The 24,044-nt window shown below is 34.3% G+C and overlaps 2 protein-coding genes across 2 annotated transcripts; one reads left to right on the forward strand and one right to left on the reverse strand.

Annotated features, from left to right (window-relative positions):
• The first annotated feature begins 389 nt into the window (after nt 1-389).
• On the forward strand, nt 390-10,962 carry LOC144359438 (NXPE family member 3-like). The gene is made up of 6 exons (XM_085498946.1): nt 390-525; nt 616-716; nt 6,552-6,985; nt 8,976-9,527; nt 9,644-9,696; nt 10,172-10,962. The coding sequence occupies exons 2-6, from the start codon at nt 618-620 to the stop codon at nt 10,891-10,893; spliced, it is 1,860 nt and encodes a 619-aa protein (XP_085355072.1). The 5' UTR covers nt 390-525; nt 616-617; the 3' UTR covers nt 10,894-10,962.
• A 2,401-nt stretch (nt 10,963-13,363) lies between these two features.
• On the reverse strand, nt 13,364-14,500 carry LOC102803580 (allatostatin-A receptor-like). Its single transcript, XM_006821383.1, has one exon. It carries the CDS (start codon nt 14,498-14,500, stop codon nt 13,364-13,366), a length of 1,137 nt encoding a protein of 378 aa, XP_006821446.1.
• Nucleotides 14,501-24,044: the final 9,544 nt, after the last annotated feature.

The raw sequence follows: 24,044 nt of genomic DNA on the forward strand, positions 1-24,044 counted from the left end.
CTTCAGAATATTAGTTGGCAGCATATCTGCGCTGCACAACATATGTGTGAATATGGGTAAATTAATTCATGTTTTTATCATACTACACTAAAGTAACACTTGCTACTTGTTATATCGTATTGATATTTAATAATGAGACTACGGATAGTGTCGATTTTGTAAATAATTTTTTTTGAATAATCGTTGTACACATTCACGATTTGTTATTAAATCGAATAAAACCGGGCGGAGTTATTCGCGTCACTCACAAGTCACTTCAAAATAACTACAAAAACTGTGGGAAAAACCTGCGGATTCATACTTCAATCTCCCCTTTTATCATTAATGGTAAGGTCCTATTGACAGATACGTGATATAAACAGCAACTGAAGGGATGACGAATAAACTCAGCATAATAGATTAATACATGAACGATAGCAGTGTAGGTCTATTGTGTATCGTATCATCTACTGTAACATCTCTTTGTACACATAATTGCGTGGTGTATATCAGACACGAGAGCAATAAAACAACAACAATTTCAAGGCAAGTATATTTTGTAGATACCATTTTATTATCATAACTACTATCAATATAGTTAAATATTAACTGTCTTTTTATTATTCAAACTGGCAGATATGGATTTTAATTTATGGAAAAACAATGAAGGTAGCAAGCTACGATTACCTGTTGCTTTCGCGTTTGGGTTCATTCTTGGTTTTGTGCTCGCTAATTTGGTGAGTATACAGATAATTATAACAGCTCACATGTGATAAAATCATGTATTCCTTGCGGATTCCATAAAGATTTAACGTTGCCGGAAAACAGTATATGCATCGCCACGAACAGGACAGAAAAATAACCTTTAATATTTGTGGACAGTCACATATTTTTTTAAGAAGAATAATTAAACTAACACATTAAAATATTATTATGACCACAAGTCTTCTATCTATATTTGTGTCAACACCAATCTAAACAATATGACTAAAGCTGTTACGCCCGAAGTCTAGCGGAGATCGATTGTACTATGTACTGTTTGACTACTTACTTTCCGTTATCCCCGAGACAACCTTGTTATTATACATCTTTCAGATCTAACTGTTATATATTACCAATATCTCAGCGAGTAAAAATGTAAATATCCAAAAATCAAACGTCCTCGCTATAAAGTTTCCGACTTTTGTTTTCATCCCTGATGTTTGCCAGGCGATCCCCGGATGTCCCCCGAGATTATCACAAAATCACGGCACGCCGTAACGTATGGCGATACGGTAACAGATGTATAATAATGTAGTTTTTAATACTTGCATTACACATTGATGTCACGTCATTCATATATATTTGTGAATATGATATTCGTAATACCTTTTTTCACCATCTCGAACCTGGCTTTGGCATGTTTTACGGCATGTTTTACGACATGTTTTTCCATATATAGGCTACAAATTATGCGAGCTTTTTTTTCAGTGAATGTGCCGATGTTTAAAACTATTTTGAAAGTATTTCTTTTACATTGAAGGATCCTCATAACAAATTAATACATGAAATGTAAAGTGTAATTTCATTCTGGAAATATAACAATATAAAAAAGATTGAAACATCACTTGGGTTACGGGTTCACATTCAAATTTGAATGAGTTCATATAAATAAAAATTCATCATTTGCAGAAGTCGAAAATGAATTGACGTTGATTAGTGGGTATCAAAAAAGGAAAACACTGTTTTACGGTTGCAAAATAAACACTTAAACACATTCTTGAATTATTATGAAGTTTGGGTTCCATGGTAATAAGATACTATACAGTTTAATAATCTTATATTATGATATCAAAAAATACAACGTTTAAGTATTACGCTACTAAACAATTTTATCAGAATATACACAAAGCAAAATGGTACTGATTATGGGAATGTATCGCTTTGAGTGTCTGCTCAACGTTGATAACTTAATACCTCAATTTGAAATTCAATTAATAACCTCTAAAGATTGTCTCATTTGTTGTTTATGGATGATTTCACATGTACGTTACCAGCCTCTCGCTCACAGATATAGTAAATTCAATATAATGAAAACAAAAAAAGACGGCATTCTATTTATGACACATACCCATTATCAAAATAAGTTTTCAGAGATTTTTGCATACGTATTCATATAAAATGAGGTAATATCTACATGTATAAGTCAATAATAAAAGCCAGAAAATGATTTAAAAACTCTCTTTGGTTTATTCTGACGTCATTAGATATCCATTCACGAAATACAATTCATTATCACATAAATCTCACAAATACCTACGAATACTAACCAATCATATTTATCCATATTCAGATGCAATAACAAAATACGATGTCGGCAGTGTGTAACGTCATGATATTATATATGCTCTGAGTTCCCGTACTAATATTTTTTTTTATTATACACTCAATATATAATATCCTCCCAAAGAAACACTGTCTTGAAAATCTCACTGGAGGGTAGGAGGTCATTTACTGATGCATGGGCTATGAACGATGTTTAACGCCAGAGTTTCGTATTACTTTCGAATCGTATGACCATCTCGCACGACTGGCGCAAAAATAATATAAACTGTATATATATAACAGTTTAATCTGTTTTCTGTCGCACAGAATAAATTTGAATGTGCGTTAAAGCGTAAATATAAAATCCGTTCACACAATAATTTAACTGATTACCCAAAACAGTAGATATGAGTATATCAGTGACGTGGCTGTGTTTTACAGCAATCTCCTAAGTTTTTTTTTCTCACTATGCGAAATAATATGAAATAATCGTTCTCTGCTGTTCATTGGTTTTATATGCGTCAAACTACCCTTTCGTTTACCTGCAAACAATAAATAACCTCGAATATGTTTGAAAAGTCACACATTTATTTTAACAAGAATAATTAAATAATACTAGTAACATATTAAAACACCATTATGATCATAATTTTTTCAACACACTGACAGGTCCTTCATTTATATTGGTGTCAACGCTAGCCACAGTTTAACCCAAACAACATGTCCGAATCCGTTAGCACTATATATTTACATATTGGGTTATTACAACGAAGCCGGAAACTATCCGTATTGTACGTTTCGTCAAATATGACATGTTGAGTTCTCTCTCCAATGCAGCTAGAATCAAGCAAGCATTTTTCGGAATATAAGGAGGGTTTAAAGTTGTAGTTGAGTCGATGCAAATATACAAGGCAAATTTGAAAAAAAATGTCAACAAACAAGCTGTTTATGATTAATCTTATTAACAGGCGTTAAATACAAAACTAATAAAAAACTGTTTAGTATATGTTATCTGTTGCAGAATATAAATGTGATTAGTTGAAGCGTAAATGTAAATCCTTTCAAACAATTTAATTGATTACACGAAACAGTAGACATGAAAAGACAAGTGAGATGGTTTTGTTTTACAGCATTCTCATAAAGCCTTTTTTTCTCATTGTACGAAAAAATAAACCGTTGTTTATTTGCCGTTCAATTGGTTTTATCTGCGTCAAAATACCATTGCAATAAATAAAAATAATTAAATGATCTCGTATGTTTGTGGACAGTCACATACTTATTTTAACAAGAATAATATGTAATAATTATATAATACACATATCACTATGATCATTATTGTTTCAACACACTGAATAGCAATATAAATCCATATATGGGTTATTTCAACGATGCCGGAAACTATTCTGTCACGTGGTTTTAGCAGTAGTGTTTCCTTTATTGTAATACCCCCCCCCCCGTTCGCATGTAACAAATACGCTTTATTTTTTCGTCAGATGTGACATGTTTTGCGCTCTCTCTAATACAGTTAGAATCAAGCAAGCAGATTTCCGAATATACGTGGGTTTGAAGGGGTAGTTGAGTCGATGCATATATACAAAGCAGATTTGATAGGTCAAACAATCTTGTCAACAAACAACCTGATCTCGGATTGGTTTGAATCTGGGGCTGGGTATCCAATGAGGCACAATCTTGTTTAATTGAACGGGTCACGTATTACTCTTTTCACATAGAATGCCTGTGCCCACTCCATAATCCGCACCGGACAGCATCATCAAAGTTACAAAATAAACCAATGTAATGTTAGCGTAAAATAGCATTGCACTATACTAGTTTAACAAAATAAAATTCTCCATGTGATTTAATGCCCCCTCATCTGTGAGAGTTTGGAATACAGTCTCATGTTAACCCCTTTACAGTGAAGCCACTGTATAATTAGCGCACGAACCAGTGAAAACAAAAAAATCAGGTCAGTAGTTTTGTACTGTTACCAAGTTGGTAGAGTAATCAAAAGCATGATTGACAGCTAAATTAATAAAACATTTGTGATGTAACTTTGGTATTAAATTCAAACAATTAGTTGGTCATAACGAATTTGAGCACTGACTGACTTTAAGAGGAAAATAGTGAACTTAGAGAAAAGTATGGAACTTCTAAATGTTTCTATGGTGTAAGTAAATTTGTTTTCCTCGCACATCAAATGTCATTTTTTCAGAAACTTTGAATTATGAGCGTTGCATGTTGTCAGATAATAGTTAAATACTTCGGTCACTAAAACTGCATGTCTACTTCTGTTGGGTCGAAAATTTGTATTACTATACGGTGTGTGTTACTATACCAGTGTGTTACTATACCGGTGTGTTACTATACTGGGGTGTTATTATACCAGTGTATTACTATACCTGTGTGTTACTATATCGGTGTGTTACTATACCAGTATATTACTATACTGGTGTGATACTATACCAGTGTGTTACTATACCAGTGTGTTACTATACCGGTGTGTGTTACTATACCAGTGTGTTATTATACCGGTGTGTTACTATACCGGTGTATTATTATACCGGTGTATTACTATACTGGTGTGTATTACTATACCAGTTTGTTAATATACCGGTGTGTGTTACTATACCAGTGTGTTACTATACTGGTGTGTTACTCTACCGTTGTGTTACTATACCGGTGTATTACTATACCGGTGTATTACTATACTGGTGTATTACTATACTGGTGTATTACTATACCGGTGTGTTACTATACTGGTGTCTTACTATACCAGTGTGTTACTATACTGGTATGTTACTATACCGGGGTGTTACTATACCGGTGTATTACTATACCGATGTCTTACTATACCGGTGTGTTACTATACCGGTGTATTACTATACCGGTGTGTTAATATACCTGTGTGTTACTATACCGGTGTATTACTATACCGGTGTATTACTATACCGGTGTCTTACTATACCAGTGTGTTACTATACCGGTGTGTTACTATACTGGGGTGTTATTATACCAGTGTATTACTATACCGGTGTATTACTATACTGGTGTATTACTATACTGGTGTATTACTATACCGGTGTATTACTATACCAGTGTGTTACTATACCAGTGTGTGTTACTATACCAGTGTGTTACTATACTGGTGTGTTACTATACTGGGGTGTTACTATACCGGTGTATTACTATACCGATGTCTTACTATACCGGTGTGTTACTATACTGATGTCTTACTATACCAGTGTGTTAATATACCTGTGTGTTACTATACCGGTGTCTTACTATACCGGTGTGTTACTATACCGGTGTGTTACTATACTGGGGTGTTATTATACCAGTGTATTACTATACCTGTGTGTTACTATACCGGTGTGTTACTATACCGGGGTCTTACTATACCGGTGTATTACTATACCGAAGTCTTACTATACCGGTGTGTTACTATACCGGTGTATTACTAAACAGGTGTGTTACTATACCAGTGTATTACTCTACCGGTGTGTTACTATACCGTGTGTGAAAGTGTGAAAGTCCAGACTTTGCCAGTTTAATTTGGATCAAGCACGGCACGAAATTATTGCATAGTCGACTAGACACATTAATCTGTCTCGATTTGTGTCTCTTTGTTGCAAGATATTGATATTATATTTGTGTACAATCGACGGCTGATAGCCGCACTGTTATCACATGGACCTTGGCCACAATCTGATAATGAGCTAATAATCCTTTCACACTAATTGACATTATAAATTAAGAAAGTAATTTGATCGACTGTATACACTTTATAGCATATCGATATTAGTGACGGTCAGGTGACATTTTACACTTGATTTTGAACATTGTAAATTGATTAATGCGCAATCTATTGCTATTATTTTTCCTTCTTTGTCTTTAGGATTTAATAGGCTATTTGGTCTGTCTAAATTGCTCAAGTAAATGTTACGCCATGTTTATAATATAAGTATAACGTTGTCACTATGTTTAATATTTATTTTAAATATATACATAATTACACGCTTACAACAGATCAATGATATAAACGTTATATCAACATCAGATTTTGTATTTCTAATGAATACGTTAATATAGTTAGTTCATATAACCTCGATGGGTGAGGTCGGATTTAATTTTAAATATTCACTTGATTTTTTTCAATACGATGAAATATCTAATCATCTTATGAGGTGATTATTTCATTGAGCATAAGTGCTACAATTTACAATTTCATGCACAGGAATGTAACATGTGTATTTCTATTATATTCTTAGAATCCTTTGATACACGAGAAACACCGTCCATTCAAACAGTATGCAGTGCCTGCACCAGCCAGGAGAGAACCAGTTATACAGTATGACTGTAGCGAAGAATGTGCACAAGAGGCAAAGAGAGAAAAATCAAAACACTTGGCCGCCAAACCACTAAGCCACGACCAAATAAAGACAGTGAACACAACAGTCGTCTGCAGTGAAATATGCCCACAAAAAGCAATACCATCTTCCGTGCCTAAGACAGAAAGTAATACACATACGAACAATGACATGTATCCATACAACAAATATAACAGATATGGAATGGAATGGGTAGCAATTGTTGATGAATTAGAATGGTCTAATTCCCATCGCAGTAGAACAACGACAAAACAAAGGACACCTTTCGATGCTGGAGAAGGTTCCCTTGGAATGACATCAACAGAAAAGACAAGGTATGTGTGATAACAATGTGTAAATAGTTGTAATATGACGCAAACACTCTCGAATAGAACCAATAAAATCATATTCTTGAAAAAAGAACAAAGCTTGTCATGTTCTTAATGTGTGGTAATTTCTAACTGAAGATGTTCGTATAATATGCTTTATATGAATACGGCCGTTTTCCCGTAGCATAGAAAACCTGGAATATGAAAAGCATAATAACACGGAAAGTATAAATTCCGAAATGTTTACACTGTGAGAAATAGTAATAATAAATGCAATGTTTTTGCTAATATTCTTTTTATCGGATTCTACATTTTGTCTAATCTGAAAAAAATAAACGAATGTCATCTTCTTGATGCGTACTACTAACATGAGGGCGCAATGATATTTGTGTTGCTGAATCCCGGAATACTTGCAGTGGCAAATGTAATACTGTCATGCACGTACATCAGCGTTAATTTAATTTTGTATCTTATAATTAGCGATGGAAGTAGTTTTTTTATATTAAAGAAATAAACAAATATTTGTGTGGCGTGGTAGATAGTACGTTTACCTGAAGTCCAGCATCGATTGCCGTGATCGTGATTTCGAATTCTATTTTATGTTGTAATATTTATCTGTTTGTTTGTTTGCATGTACAATTTATTGTGAAACTCTTATCCAACAATATCAAATTTATTCCAGCTTGGTTTATAAATCATTCAATTGTTACTTGGAATAAAGAAAGTTGAATACGACTCGCTTCATAGAGAAATATTCTAATTGTCCAATAAACAGAAACAAATTATTATCAAGGAAATACGTCATAGGAAGATAGTTTTGACTCGGACTTTAACTGTAGCCCAGTATACTTTAGAAAACCGAATATATGCGAACGATGACACTTACCCTCACATAACCGTGCTGCATATCACGCTCAGTGATTTTAGTTTATAAGACCATCAACACGTTACCATGCCTACAATTATCACTAGATTTGTAACTTGCATTTTCAGAAAATTACTATTTGTCTCTTGAATCTCAGTTAAACACCCTTAGTTTCATGAACTCATGGATATTTTTATATTACACATTTTCATACATTTTAAATGACTTTGAAAACAACTTAACCAATGTCAAGGCATTAGGGGATACATACATCCCATATATAATGGGCAAGGCGCATGACAAAATAGACAGTTTAGTATACATCGGCCGAGCGGTAATGCCGACCATATACTTTTCCGTACTTAAATGAAGTATACAAAATAACGAAAAAAAAATGTTTTAAGTTGTGATTTATTGCTGATTCGCGAAACAAGTCACAGGCTGATAGGTGGGTGGGATAGTACCGCAATGTGACATAGGTACAGAGTTGTGAATGTTGTAAGACATGTAGTACTGTTTAATTACTTGTGTCATAGTGACAAAGATAAATTGTGCACATGTGCAAATGTGCACATTTGTAAACATATGAGACCTATGTCTTGCTTTATATAACCGCTCGTTTTGACCCCCTCCTGTAAATATTGGTAAAAATGTCATTTACGTGCCATGCGCAGTCTGGACATCACCAGCCTAAATCTGGTAGATAGGTTGTAGATACCTTTACCTATCCATGAGTAAAACAAACATTGCCATACATGTAGATTACATTTAAAGTCGACACATAAAGTCATGTCTGGTTACAGGAGTTTAATTTTCCATCACCAGTCACATCATGATTTGTATGCATGTCCATATATTAACTTATTAATATTATTCCTTTGCGAAATTATTTATATAGGCTGCTTCGACAATACATGACTTACCAATAAATGTACGCACCATGAATGCATAATGTTTACATCACTTCTCCTTTCGCACACCATCGAGACTCTAATGTGGTGGAGACCTGAGGAGAGTACTTACGTTATCATGGTTCGAATCCCATTTATCTTTGTGTCATTATTCATCCACTCAAGTTTTGAATGAAACATTGTATTACCCTCATAATCTCATATTCATGTATGTTTGCAGAGTGACTGTCTATGACAAGAAAGCAATCCAGAAAGGGAGCTTCATCCATCTAGTTGTTGAGACATTTGACGAAAATGACCGTAAGAGAAACAAAGGTGGTGATTATTTTTCATCCGTTATGTCAAATATTAATATGCAGAAGAGCACAGCGGGTCGTACAGTCGACTATGGAAATGGGACATACTCTGTATATTTATATGCAGCATGGACCGGAAAGGCTGATATCACTATTGCACTAACTCATACCAGAGAAGCTATCAATTATCTAAAAGATGTTCAACTGGTCCATGATCTCTTGCATACAAAGATGATTTACAAAGATACTGCTAAAAATGCTAAAAATGAAACGATCGAGTGTTTTCTTAACACCGAAGGAGTGTGGACAAACAAATGTGAATACAGCAATGCCAACTCCATGGGGGACACTAAAATCATCTGCGATAAACCAAAAAGTCACAAATGTGATCAAGTATATAATATGCACGCATCAGGTAAACGCCTAGATGACATTATCAGAGGTGCATCTGAAGGTTATCAATACCTATTCAGCAGGTACAGTACCCTATAATATGGGATGTTATTATGTGCGGCACTGTGTTATTTTGTACAGTTTAATTGTAGAACGATACATATACTGAAATACAGTAATAATACATTACATTTTGCAGGAAATACACTAACGGAATTATTCACGGCATGCCATTATCAATAAATATATTAGGTTAGTACATGGTTTAGATTTATGTGTTCATACTCTAATTCAAATATTTATCATTGATTAAATATTAAAATCATTATAAATATTTTTGAATCTGCTCTTTTTTCTTCAAATAATTGTGGCCATAGTATAGTTATGTTCAATTTTCTTGTGCTGTATATCTATTCTGAATCCATCGTCCAGTCCTTTTAAATGAAACAAGACGCCTGTGTCATCACTAAAGGAAACTATTTCAACTTGATACAAGCCTGAGTAGAATATAGGCAGGGATGTATAATAAGAATACACATTGTTTCCGCAAACAATATTAGATTGATGCTAGGATCACCGAGTTTATACTAGTAATATATATTCACCCTGTGAAAGTATACAAGTTGTATTGGTATTTCTGTGAGCATATATGTCCACATGGATCGCATGATGTATCGCATCTATTTGAATTTCATGCTTGACAGTTCTGCTATTGTTAATTTTTCAGATGCTAAACCGCCACAATTAGACATACCTCTGTGTGGTCCTGATCTACCCGTTCCTTTATCAGATGGTTACTGGGATGATAACATTACATTTGTTCCCCTGGTGTGTCGTAGCAAGCAGTGGTCAGTACAAGAAGTTGACGAGTGTCTGTCGGATACAGAGTTTGTAGTGAGCGGAGATTCTACAGTTTGGCAATTTGGCACTATAATGAACCAACGTTTTCATAAGAAGTTTGTTAATAATATGGTTGTGCCACGTTTTGGTGGTCCAACTACTTATTTCTGGAATCTGGTACTTGAAAGTGACTTGTTAGACAATATAACAATCGATAAATGTCGCGCGAAGACTCCAGTAGTTGTCCTCAACTTCTGTTTTCACTATGGAGTGTGGTCTACTCGGTCTTATTTACAACGAATCTACCGCGCCAAGTTAGCAATTGATAGATTGATGAAAAGATGTCCCAAATCCAAAGTAGTGATTAAACTAGCACATGCCCGGGACAACGTTTACTTGGAGCAATCAATCCACAGCAGTAATTGGATTTTTTATAACATGAACAGAATGGTTCGTCGTGTATTCTGGGGAAGTGGTGTGATCTTTCTCGATGTATGGGATATGGCACTTTCTGCCCCTTACACAAATACAGTTCATATGGCTAGTCAAGTATTATTCCAAGAATTATATTTGATGTTTTCCTATATTTGCCCCCACTTAGTTAATTAGTAATGTGAGGCACCGATATAATGTACATTAAAATCTCATAGCCAAGCGTAGTTCACATTACAAACATAATATGTAGCCATTTTGATATTCTGTTTTCTTGCTGTTTAATTGGCATTTGACAGTAACAAAAACGTTTTGGCACAAGCATGCAATGGAGCTATGTGTATATATGAAATAGAGTTAGGATCGGGATATTTGGGTTTAGCTGATCTGTTTGGACGGAAATCATAGTATTCTTCGAACCTAACTTATAGTAAAAATGTTAGAAACCTTAATGTCTTAACAATTAAGGACTTATCAAAGGCAATTCACTGAAAACTTTCACGTGACATATCAAAAGTACTAAATTATTGCAACTTTATAGAACTATGTTTGATATCGTGGTCATATTTCATCATTATGTTATAATAGCGGCTTCACGCTCACACATTCGGTTCATACGCCGTTGCACAATTGTTCAGAATCAACAGCTTGCATATTTAGGTGGAGATTATAAATGTATATTTCAGGAATTAGATAAACAGATTGTTTACTTATTGTATTTAATTGGTAACTTTGCAAAGCTTTAACCGCGAAACACATCCCTGGTAAGGGGGGGGACGATTGAAGACAGATTTACAGATGACACGCCGTTGATAAGATGAAGACTCTAGAAAACTCCAAGAAGTGTGAATATCGAATAGGACTGGATGATTAATGTGAAATGAACAACATTAGAAACAATGTACCAGAAAAAATGTATCAAGTATATCCATGAGAAATACGAGAAAAACTGACGCTTTGTTAAGACCGAACTACGCCACCCAGCAACCATGAGTAGAACAATAATATTAGCATATTATGCTGGAAAAACGGTCGCGTAAAGTAACAAACACCGTGTATAACAGAGGTAAAACAGTATAACGAATGCTCTCGAGATGGAAACACATGAAGAAATAAACGACGATGAACCATTTGTTTTTCATGTGACCGCGCAGAATCTACGTTTTGAACAGATGTTTATAACTTTGTGAGGTCCTCTCTTTAGACGAAGTATTTGCAACAAACAGGTGCTGTAACTATCGATCTTTGTTTCTCCATTGTTATTATTTAATACAAATCTCCTTTGATTATTATTAGTTTGTGAAGGCCATCGCCGAAATGGGGACACTGAACGCATAGCATATACTATACCTTATACACCGACGTTGTAAATTACATGCAAGTGAAAAAAGATGGCCGCTCGGTTGCGTCAAGGTCTCCAGAGGGCGCCAACAAGTTACGTTAAAGGAAAGTCAAGGAATCACAGTACAATATAACTAACCTTGGCTCTTTGCAAAATCAGGTCAAATTCGTCGCCATCTTGAGAGACTAGATTTCTCTATTATGGCCTCTCACTGGTGATTTTATTTTTTAATTCCCATTATAGTAGTGTGCGTCGGCGTGCGTCATATTAAACGGTTCAAAAAACATTTTCCAAATCAAAGCTATCCCCATGTTATTAACAATGTCATGGGAACGAGAGTATATTGTAAAGTTCTTAAATGCAGTAAATGGTGTAGACGACAGCGGCAACACACATAACAAGGGTGAATTCGACTTTTCATTTCCGACTTCTTAATGGATTTCCAAATGGAAATGAAAATTCATTTTGCCTTATCTGTCCGTTTCATATTCACAGAATTACTTCCTGCATGTAGATGACTGCGTCTACTCCAATTTGTAGGTTGCCCCTCAAAGGTATCAGTAATATCAATACAATTTGGCATTTTCAAACACCATCATTGTATTTAGCAAATGCACAAACTCAAGCATGTGTTATATATGCGTATCTCCATACGAACTCTAGAGACATTGACATTAAATCACTCGCTTAATAAACTATGAATATTATAATAAATATATGTAGCATATTTATTCGAATATTTTTAACATTAAATAATAAAACATGAATAAAATTATATTAAAACAAAACTTAGCGTATCCAATACAATATATGAAAGACACATACAAATACGAAATATTCATCAGAAAAAAAAGAAAATTTTCTCGTGCCTAGTGAAAATATTATATATATATATTGTGAGTGCAATTGACGCTAACAACATTCAATTTATAAAATACAAAAACACACTTACATTAACGATTTGTATGTTACTGAATTCATATCAAACGCCTGTAGCACAAACATCAAAGACGTCAACAATAAATCCAAGTCTATAAAAAATTATCGTAATTATCGATGCAATGCATGAAAGAGTAGAACTATTGTACAGCTATTTATTGGTCAATGAGTTAACGTCAATATTTATTATTGTAAGTCTAATAACATACAACAGTATGTTGAAACAATTAAACAACAGAGTCTAACACAATACACAAATAATATATACGATCCAAAATAGATGTAATATCTTGTAAAAACCGGTTATTATTAATAATAATAACATTATTTATAAACATATCACAACTAACTCACTATAAGGACTGTTCAGGTGACTGTATTGGCAAATCTCGATTCATGGGATGAGTCGGCAATCTTATTAATAGGACAATTGAACGCTTTCATAATAGCAATTCTAAACTGGCGATATTGGAATGCATATATTACGGGATTTACACACATATTTAGAAATGCCAATAGCACGGCGATGTCATGGAAACGGGAGTATAGTGGAACGGTCTCCGTGACATTGAAAAGAAAAAACCAAAATGACTGGGGTGTCCAGCAAATTACGTACACGACAGAGACAATGAACATTGTTTTAGTGACATTCCTGCGTGAACGATCGAAAGAGGAATCTTGCTTCTGTTTTGCCTTATCTTTCCTGGTCACATTTACAGAATTACCCCCTGTAGTAAGAGAAACACGTAAATTTGCCTCACTGCAATTTTGTGCCTCTGGGAGGCATTTATTGTCTCTTTTGACAGAACAAGATACCTCATTATCCCGTGTCTCTTGATTGTGCGACCTGCTCAATAGTTGAAATATTATACGGGTGTACACGACTATGATAACACCCAGAGGTATTGGTAACTCCAAAAGAAAGAAAATAACACCCGAAAACTTAGCTACGAATTTACTGTACCACTCAATTCGGCAGTTTCCAAAGCCGTCATTATAGTTTGCAAATGCCCAAAACAATTCCAGTAAGGCCGGAACTACCCATATGAACGGAATAACAATTTGGACCTTTCGTTTGGTTATGTTGTTTCTATGTTTGATGGGATGAACCACTGCCAAATAGCGTTCTAGTGTAAGTACGATTAGATTCAAAGAAGACGCCATTAACAACGACCAGGTAGTATATCCAGACTTCCACAGTTTGCAATATAACTCACCCAATACCCCGACAGGCACAACAATACGCGGACCAGTTTTTCTAATCAGAAAGACAACTGAAGTAAACAGGTCAAGTACTGATTGGTTTAGAATAAACATGTTAGTGAGTGTACGTAATTGGGACTTTACCCTCAGAAATACAAAACATACAATAAAATTACCAACAATTCCCAGAATTCCCATTGTGATATTCATAATCAGCGTTTGGTCTTCAGTGAGAAATCTGTCAGATGACAAAATCCAGGATCCTACATTCACTGTTTCCGTTGTATTGATGCTTGCCATGTTGATGGAAATTCAGGTCAATAGAGTAGATGCCTATATCGACTGCCCCAGTTATACAGAGTAGAATAAACGAATCGGTGACTGTCAATATTTGAGATACTTATTTACGTAAGTCACTTCTTGAGAAAGTACTTGATAAAACTATCAATAATGATGTTTTTGTGTTCACTGTATGTTAAATTTCGATGTTTAACGATTTTACATGGATTTAATCCTTATAAGCAGATCGACTTGCATCTGTAACATAATAACGTTGTTGTTCACTCAACTTCACAATTAATAGGCTAATAGTTGAACCAATAACGGTGTTTCAATGTCTGTTGATGTCTTGTTACGCCGCGGAGAATGCACTGGAAGGAAACAATACAACAAATTCAATATATGTATTTGTAATTGCTTTATAATTTACCCGGATTGAGCATTTGTAGCAGAATGTGTTTATTATCTAACGAGACATAAATTCTAATAATGGTATAAGATAATGCGAATGACTTCAAATCCATCTAATTGAATTTCAAATATTTGTTATCTAGCGGGCATCATTCTTGATAAACAGTAAAGAAACAGTTCTAAATATATAATATCCTGCGTTTTATTCTTGTATGAGAACTGTATTGTTTAAAAGTGCTAAACTTAATAAACCTCATCTCAGTAAACCTTTCTAAAGTCCGTTTTTGAAGATGCATTTGTGATAGTAAATGGTCACTATGGCTTTCAATTCTGCTTTAATTTGTTGCTAATTTTTGGTTGATTTCATCCGTGGTGCGAAAGAAAAAAACAATATTCTTTTGGCACAGTGATTAGTAGTATATGTTAGAAATAGTATGTGATAGCATTTCCAAAGTTGAGAATTGTTTGAAATATTTAGGGTCGATATATTGCTTAGTGATGAGATGTATAATGATTATAACATAGCAACCCTGTGAGCTTCACTTTCCGCTACGGGAATATTAGTCGGTTTTGTAAATCGCATGAACTCGGAAACTATATTCCACACATAGTCGAAAAAAAAGAAGCACGAAACAGAAGCGTGAAAACCGCAAATTTTGGAAAAGCCTGTATACCTGAAAATGTTAACAAAATAAATCAGCCGTGGGTTTTCTCTACTAACTAACAGAAATAACGTAACGGCAACGAACATTATCTATATATTTCCGTTTTCAATTTTAACTATTAGCTTGAAGACTAACGCAAGTATGTACAAGTCTCCATGTCACATCTTATTCATCCACGTTCTTTATGATAAATGTTGAACCAGCGTCGCATTCTGCACACTTTGTGTATTCAATGTACATTCTAAAATAGGTTTTTGGTCACCACCTTATCCTATCCATCTCGTGCATTTATGGACATTTTAATTTATACACAGTTGGTCAGCATTGCATCTTACTCGCTTGGCGTGTTCAATGCAGATCTTAAATGATACGTATTTAGTCAGCTAGTCAGCGTTACATTTTACTTACCTTGTGTGTCCAATGCGCAGGAATAATAGCGTGTTAAGAAGAACAACAGCAGACTAACCACGCACCTTCAATGTAGTGCCCCAGTTCTGAGTATCTATTGAGATACGACTGACGGTCTGTACCCCCTGTTAACTGTTTCATATGTACTGTTGATAAAAAATATAGATTTTTTACAAAGCTCCACATCCAATCGGCATGTTTTGTCATATATTAGTCAGTTTTACATTGATTATAAAATATTTAGTCTGAATCTAGCCATATGATTGGCTGACGCAAAGTCCTATATCTAGCTCAAGAAGACATATGATCTAATCCTGCTTCAAAACTGAATTAACTGTTTGGGATATCTAACTCAATTAAGATTACACGACTGTGACCGTTGTTGATAAATATTGCAGGTGTATGATCAACTGCTCAAAACCGGAAAACAAGTACTAATGCAAATTATTATTACCCAAAATGTTAATATAATGCACATATTTCAAGAAACCTCCCCGCAAGGAACGTGCTCCTTCATTTATGCAGTATAGCGTTTGAATCAAACACATGACGTAATCGACGCACCCGTCGTTACAACACGCCGGTTGAACGGTTGAACATGCTCATTATACTTGTTCTCCTGGGAGATTTCAATTTCAAGTTCTCCCCATAACAACATTGTTTCGACCCTTCAGATGACCTCAATACACACATGAAATAAGTTATAGATGAATAGAATACGACACTGGATAAATACATATCTCTTTAAGTACGTCAATTGAGCACACGGGTAGTAGGATTTGAGGCTGACTAAATATGTTAATGTAAAATACCAATTGAACATACGAATTGAGTAGGACACGACCCCGGATAAATACATATCGTTGAAAATGTTTGTTGGACACACAAGGTGAGTGAGATTTGATGCTGGATAAATATATATCATATTTTGTAAACTGCTATTGCAAAATCAGACTTCCTCCTCATGGCAAGTCAGCCAAGTAATGACTTTGAGCCCACAACATCAACCACAGCAGGCAGGTCAAGGTCATACTATAATTTATTAATGTGCTGTGACTGAGGTGTTGATATGAATATTGAGAAAATCTAGTTGTAATTTCTGAGTGTTAGAACTTGTTATTGTTGTCTTTCAGACTGAGTGTCATTCACTGCACTGTAACAATGAAAACATTACTGTTTTCTGATCAATTGGATTATACTTCCTTACAACATTTACTGTACTTGAGTGAGTACAACGTTATTGAATAACACATGCATTTCATTAGCTTTCAAGAACCAAAACCTTGAACTTCAGTATATATCTTTATTGTGACGTAATCTCAAACACGAATATCGAAAGTTACCGATTCATCTAGTTTACTCTGTCTGGCTGGAGTAGTCGATATACGTATATGGGTCTAAGGCTATTGGATTGAATATCCGAAAAACGTCACCCATCATCGTTGCAAGCATCAATACAGATAGACCTCTCCCGGAAGACTGAACGCTAATTATGAATATCACTATGGGTAATTGTGGATACTTTCATGGTATGTCATGTATATCTGAAGGATAATTTCTAAATACGTACAGGTTTAGTCTAAATCAATCAGAAGTTGACATATTTACTTTAGTTGTGTTTCTGATTAGGAAAACTAGTCCGCGTAATGTTGTGCCTGTATTAAGTGAGTTGTGTTGTAAATTGGGAAAATCCGGATATACTGTCTTGTCCTTGTTAGCATATTCTTTTAAATCTAATTGTAATCACGCTAGAACGCTATTTGTCAGTGTTTCATAAAGTATATAAACAACATAGAAGCCAAACGTGATGTCTAAATTGTAAATCTGTTTATATTGGTAGTGCCGTATTTACCGAAGTTGTTTCGGGTATTTCCAAACTACAATGATGGGTCAGAAGAATGGTATAGTAAATTAATAAAAGTTGACGGGTTTTAATTTAATTTTTGTTGGCGTTTTCATAGTTTTGTACACCTGCACCCGCACAGTCCACATGGGATAACGCGATGTCATGTTGTGTTGAAAGAGACGTTTCTAGCTGCCATGTCAAATTCTTTGGAATATTATAATGGATCTTGGTTGACAACACTACATTTTCTGCCAAGTATTCCCTACTCTGACCGAATTCCGACCGGAATTACGGATTCCGATCAGAATTCCTCAGGTTGCAAAAATAACGGGCATGCACGTGCGACAATCTCAAGCCTTCTAACCAGTTAAACTCATATTATAAATATAAGAAAACGTCAGCACACAATACATTTTAGGTTGGACAATTATTTGGATGATTACTAATTTGTAGACCTGTCAATCAGTTGCCGTTCCATGTTTATTTCAGAAAAAAATCGTCTATTTGCTTTTATACACTCCGCATTCTATTGTGTATTTTCAAATAACGTCTTTGCGCACTGTATTAGTTGATTGACTTGTTAGATTCAACTATCATTGGATCTTATAAATATTTATAGGATGATGGAATGACTTTAAATAAATATTCTATCATTGTTAATACAGATAAATATGCAGATTGAGTCCGTTTTGGGGGACAATGTCATTGTTAAACTATAGCCTACATAAGTTTATGATCGTACATGACGTATCCCAACAGGATATTTGGCGGTTCTCTGTTATTCCAGGTTTCAACATATTCAAAGTAATATATTTGTCCATACATGAAAGAGGCAATATGTATAACTAAGCATTTGGTTGAGCATTTTTTAAATAAATAAAATCATCATAATTAAGTTACAATTTTGGTTTGGAAATAGTACAAAGCATTTTAATAACTTTATGCATAGTGCTTTGATGTACTGTATTTAGTTAGTTATATATATATATACAGTGCCGTTTTCGTGTGATATAATATTGTTGTTTGGAGTCTCTTCAGAATTGAGATCATATTCACAACTTGTGTGCATAACCTTCCGGATAAAAATCATTTAGTAGATATTGAATACAATTGATTTCACCGTTTGGGCATAAATGCACTATAACGATTCATATTTCTAAATCAAATTACATAATCACGACACATCTTCCCCTCCGCAACGAGGCATGAATATGCCCCACTCCCAAAAGATGAGATCAACTATGAGTTTCCAATTACAATTATTTCTTTGTATGTATTCACTGTTTATAATCCTGAACCATTATTGTCGAGTTTACCATCATGTACAGTCAGATCTGATAACCTTTGCCCCAATGTCTGGCTATGTTGTGTTGCGTGAATCGTTCTCTGCACAAAATAAACTCTGTTAACTTTTATTTGGCTTACATAAATTAAAACATAGTATTGTGTATTCAACCACGGTAATGTATTCATCGTACTGATAGACTGTTATAATATACCAGTATAACCAGTATTAACAAGATATATGGCTCGCGAAAAAATGCCTCTTTCTAACAAACCTTGTGTTTATATTTGATATTTTTTATTATACACGCTCAGTTAAATGTATAGAAATGAGTCAATAGTTTTGAACTGCGGCCCCGATATTCAGAAACACAATATAGGCTTCCCATAAAAGGTTATAAATATTTTAATATAGTTATTCAAGATATCATATTAAATATTTAAAAACAATCAATTAATTATGTCATATATAATACATATTGATTAAATGCATTATTGGCCATTGTATGTCCCCCCCTTCATTGAACACGTGATTCAATATCAATATTTCTGGAATTAGTATTTTTTTTTAGTGATAGACTCATATGAAACACAGCTGGTATTAAGTACTTCCTTTACTGTGTGAGTTAGTGAGTTTGCTAACTATAATAAAGGTTTTATATCATGGCTGCACTGTTTCCACCAATCAGAATATCAGAATGTTTTAGTCAACGTATATATTTGAGAAAGTAGAGAATACTAATTTGGAATGGGCGTTATTGGAACAATGAAACTACATGGGACTTTATTTTATTGTTCGAAAAATTCATTGATTATATGTCGAGTTCTCTAACAAAATTCACACTAGTATTGATACTAAAAATAAAAATAACCTTAGAGAGACTATGTATGTCGCTTGTCATTCTATAACCTATCCTCGGGGCGGAGCTACGTCACAAGACGTTCCACGTTGCTAAGACGCGCACAACTGTACCACGTATTTCTATGGGCTCTGCGCGCTGCTGAGGAACGCAGAGCGCCGAGTGAAGAGCTGGTGAAGATTTGAGAAAACAACAGGAACTCAACTTTGAAGTAATCCTGAACAATCAAATTTATATGCGTTACACACGCAGGGGTAATTTTGTCACACTGTTCAGGGGAGTCTCAACAACCATCCCAAAGTACCGTTTTATGAGAGTTTTCGGCCTTTGTTTTCACCGTGATGGTTGCCATGCGGTGAAAATGCCCGGATGTCCGCCCGAGAGTAGGAATTAATACAATAATACATGTTAAATACAGAAAAAAATTATAGATAATAAGTTATGGATGGTATATAATTTCTTTTGAAATTACCGCTACCTCCGGGGGTTACCATAGGCGCGCGTACCCACATAATATTTCAATTATTGAGCTGATCACACAGTCAGATGGCAAGTGTAAATGAGGTACCTTGTTCTCATGAAGCGCCGACACTAACTGTACCCCCGATGGGCACACACATATGCGACTAAATCCAGTCCTCGTAATGCAGGAAGATATTTTGTGAAAATTATCAAACGAGATAAACAGAAAAAAATATATCTGTGTCCATGCCAGTTCTCTGACTCTACTGTATCGACGAGCTTTAATATACTCTCGTGTTCATGACACCGTTCAGTTATATGACCGCTTTATTTGCATGGGACAGTATAGGATAGTATGTTGTTTGGATATTTGACACGCTAGAAACATTTTCCATCTAATGAATCTTTAATCAGTATTTCTATGTGTTTTTCTTATATTTTAGTACTTAGAAGTGAGTTATAGCGTGGATATTGTCGTGAATTATTTGAATTGTTGAGTGAATTATTTATAAAAGCTTAATAAACACGACAATGTTCATACAATTTATAATTATGTTACTGTATTGTTTAGTATTCATAGTTTAATAATTAATGTTTAAGAGCTATCAAATAATCATGGTCATAATTAGTATTGATTAAATTCATTCTTCGTCTTACAATTTTCACTTCAGAGAACGAGTGTAGCAATATTAATATTACTGAAATATGTATGGAGATATCATGTCTGGGTTTTAGTTGTTCTTTTTGTGCAGTAAACGTAAATTTAGAACAAAATAAAAAAATAAAAAAAAAGATATTCATATGGGCATTACTGGCTTCAAGGATACCTTTAAAAAGTGGAAAATAACTTAATGAATTTGTCAGATGTCTATTAATTTTATTTGAAGTTACCGATACCTCCAAGTGTTGTAGTCGTGTCCACCCACACAATGAATTAAGTCGTTGTGTAGGTTGTATAGTCGACATATATTTATTAATAGAGGCCTTGTTCTAGGCGTTTCAGAATATCCACAAAATGTAATACGTACGAAGTCACGCGTAGTAATTTGTCGTGATTATTTTAGCGATTAAAGATAGTCTATGCCTATAAAAAAGAACCTGCGCCATCAACGTGTTATTATAAATTGTCACTCCTATCAACATGTAAGATTGCCTGTCAAACAAAGTGGCCTATCATTCCGGAAATTATTCAATCCGGTTTATCACCAATTTTATGTGAGAAAATAAAAAAGTTAAGCGAATTGCACTCAATAAAAATATGCTTCAAAACAAATTTAATATTGTATAACGTATGGTAAACAAACATCTGCACAGTCTATATCGTCTACAAGTTGTTTTGAATTGTTTTTTCTTGGTTATATCCGCTGTCATCTGCTAATAGGAGGTAAGTTATCATTTTTGTGATTATGTTCACTTTACATGTTTCTTATAGTCGTAAAGCGAGCAGTGGAATAGTAAAGATTTTCTGTAAGGAAAAAGACTACACAATGTAATTGCCATTATAGGTAGTTCACATGGAGTCTGTTATCTTGTTTTTGTATTTAAAGAAGGGGTGACAGAGGTCATCAAATTGTTGTTTGGTTTAAGAATATTTAATATTTAAAAAAATTCCACAAAAGTTACAAATAATAAATTGTATTTATTGTGAAAAATGCACATTTTCCTCATTTTAGATTGATTATTATTATTATTATGGACACTAACATTGATGTAAGTTCAAGATGGTAAGGAGACTCCCTACATGTTGTTTATAGGGGGCATATAACAGATGTCGGACGCGAGTTTTATATGAATACGCGAGTTGTTATATAAAGTATTTGTAAATGTTTATAAATTTCAAATATCGATTGAAAATAATTTAACCGATCACACTCATCTATAACTCAAATGCGGTCAGTTAACATTTACTCAATTGTTTGACATTGGATTGCTTTCACAACAACACATAACCTAAATGAATAAATACATAAATAAAATTAAAATTGTTATTTCAGTTTGTAAACAAATTTTATTGGATCTATATGTTTTTCGTTCGAATCAAAGTTTCCTGGCATTTATACTTCCTCCAAGTAGGTTGTAAGCCAGGTGTTGGCGCCAGATAAATCGATTTTGCCAAGCAGAGATGTGAGAAAGAAGGGTAGATACCTTTCACGAAATAAACCTGCACAAGTTTTCCAACATCGTTTCAATAAATGAACAGTCAATAAGAAATCGTGTCCAATATGAAATTATGTACAAAATGTTGTGGCAACATTTCGACAGGGAAATAATATAGTGCTTTTATGATTGAATTCAATATTGATCTCAATTAAAATTCTAGATCGAGTATATGTTACAATTTGTTTTGCCTGTCATTGTTTTTATTTTATAAATAGCTATTTATTATTGACAGTGTATTGTTATTTCTGTTATATTATTTGCATACGTAAAATTGTTTCTATATTACCCGACATTCATCAAGCAGTTCACTATAGCTTTGCAACTGCGATCGAAGGTTTAGCATTGTGGGATTTTATTGAATTTTACGTTACCGAATCGCCACAATAGTTTTTTTGTTTTACGATAGACTATATTAAAAAAAAATGATAATCGATGTGAGGCAATTTCTATTAACATTCTTCTGAGATGCACCACAGACACTCATGTTGTTTCCTATATAGCCATTAGGCCCTTTTCTTTTATATTTCTAGGAATGTCACAATTTATGTTGAATCAAAGAAAATTAGTTCTAACTCTATCGGAATATGCCTTTTGTGATCCAGTACGAATACCAGCGTCTTTTACAGCGCTCCGTCACCAAAATATAGACCAATTAGCCATGAAGTTTCAACTCCTCCTTTTGTGTAGGTAATTGTACCTTACACATTGTAGCCTCACACAGACTATCCTACTGCAACGACAATGCCAAACTAAATATACATTGGTAACCTGTCAAATTAACTCAGCATGTTACAACATTAACAAAGCACGTAGAAAGCAAAATAAGTAAATATCGACATTTATAACTCTCAATAATGTAACACTAAATTCATGTCATATCAATCTGGGCTGCACTTAAAGTGGTTGCAAAAGGTAATTTCCTCAAATCTCCAACAATGCTTTAATTGGGCGGTACACCTACAAGAATACCCCTCAGCCTATGTAGTAATTAATGTTCAAAATTTATTGTTGTAGACATTCAGTTTTAAACCGAAAATGGTTTGTATTATTTGCTTTGACCAATTTAGAAACATTTTGGTACAATTTGAAATTCATCTGCTTTAATTAATGCGATGCCCATAGAACATTCAAATTGATGTTACTTCGAATTTAAAATTTTCAAAACATATCATAAGTGAAATGTTGTGGCTCCTGCATGAGGCAACAGCATGGTTAAACCAATCACCAAACATCATTACCAAAATTATCTTGATCATAACAACACGTGCTTGGAATCCGATAGGACGACTCTGACAACGGTGTTATCTGTGGTGTACGTCTGCCAACTTTCATTGCAATATGTATGAAATCATACTGCTCAAACACGGAAAGATGTCGGAGTAATATGCTTTCTGCCAATCGATCTCAAATATCTAATTATGCTTGTTTATAGAATATTACATAATTTTTTAATGTGGTGTTACATGGAA

Source organism: Saccoglossus kowalevskii, chromosome 1 (assembly GCF_978046115.1).
Source record: "Saccoglossus kowalevskii chromosome 1, keSacKowa6.1, whole genome shotgun sequence".
Taxonomy (NCBI): domain Eukaryota; kingdom Metazoa; phylum Hemichordata; class Enteropneusta; family Harrimaniidae; genus Saccoglossus; species Saccoglossus kowalevskii.

Bases quoted from the DNA above. Each gene is read 5' to 3' on its own strand.
- LOC144359438 (XM_085498946.1), top strand. From the start codon at position 618: ATGGATTTTAATTTATGGAAAAACAATGAAGGTAGCAAGCTACGATTA. The intron at 9,528-9,643 runs GTACAGTACCCT...TACATTTTGCAG, and splicing joins TATCAATACCTATTCAGCAG to GAAATACACTAACGGAATTA. The intron at 9,697-10,171 runs GTTAGTACATGG...TTAATTTTTCAG, and splicing joins ATTATCAATAAATATATTAG to ATGCTAAACCGCCACAATTA.
- LOC102803580 (XM_006821383.1), bottom strand. From the start codon at position 14,500: ATGGCAAGCATCAATACAACGGAAACAGTGAATGTAGGATCCTGGATT.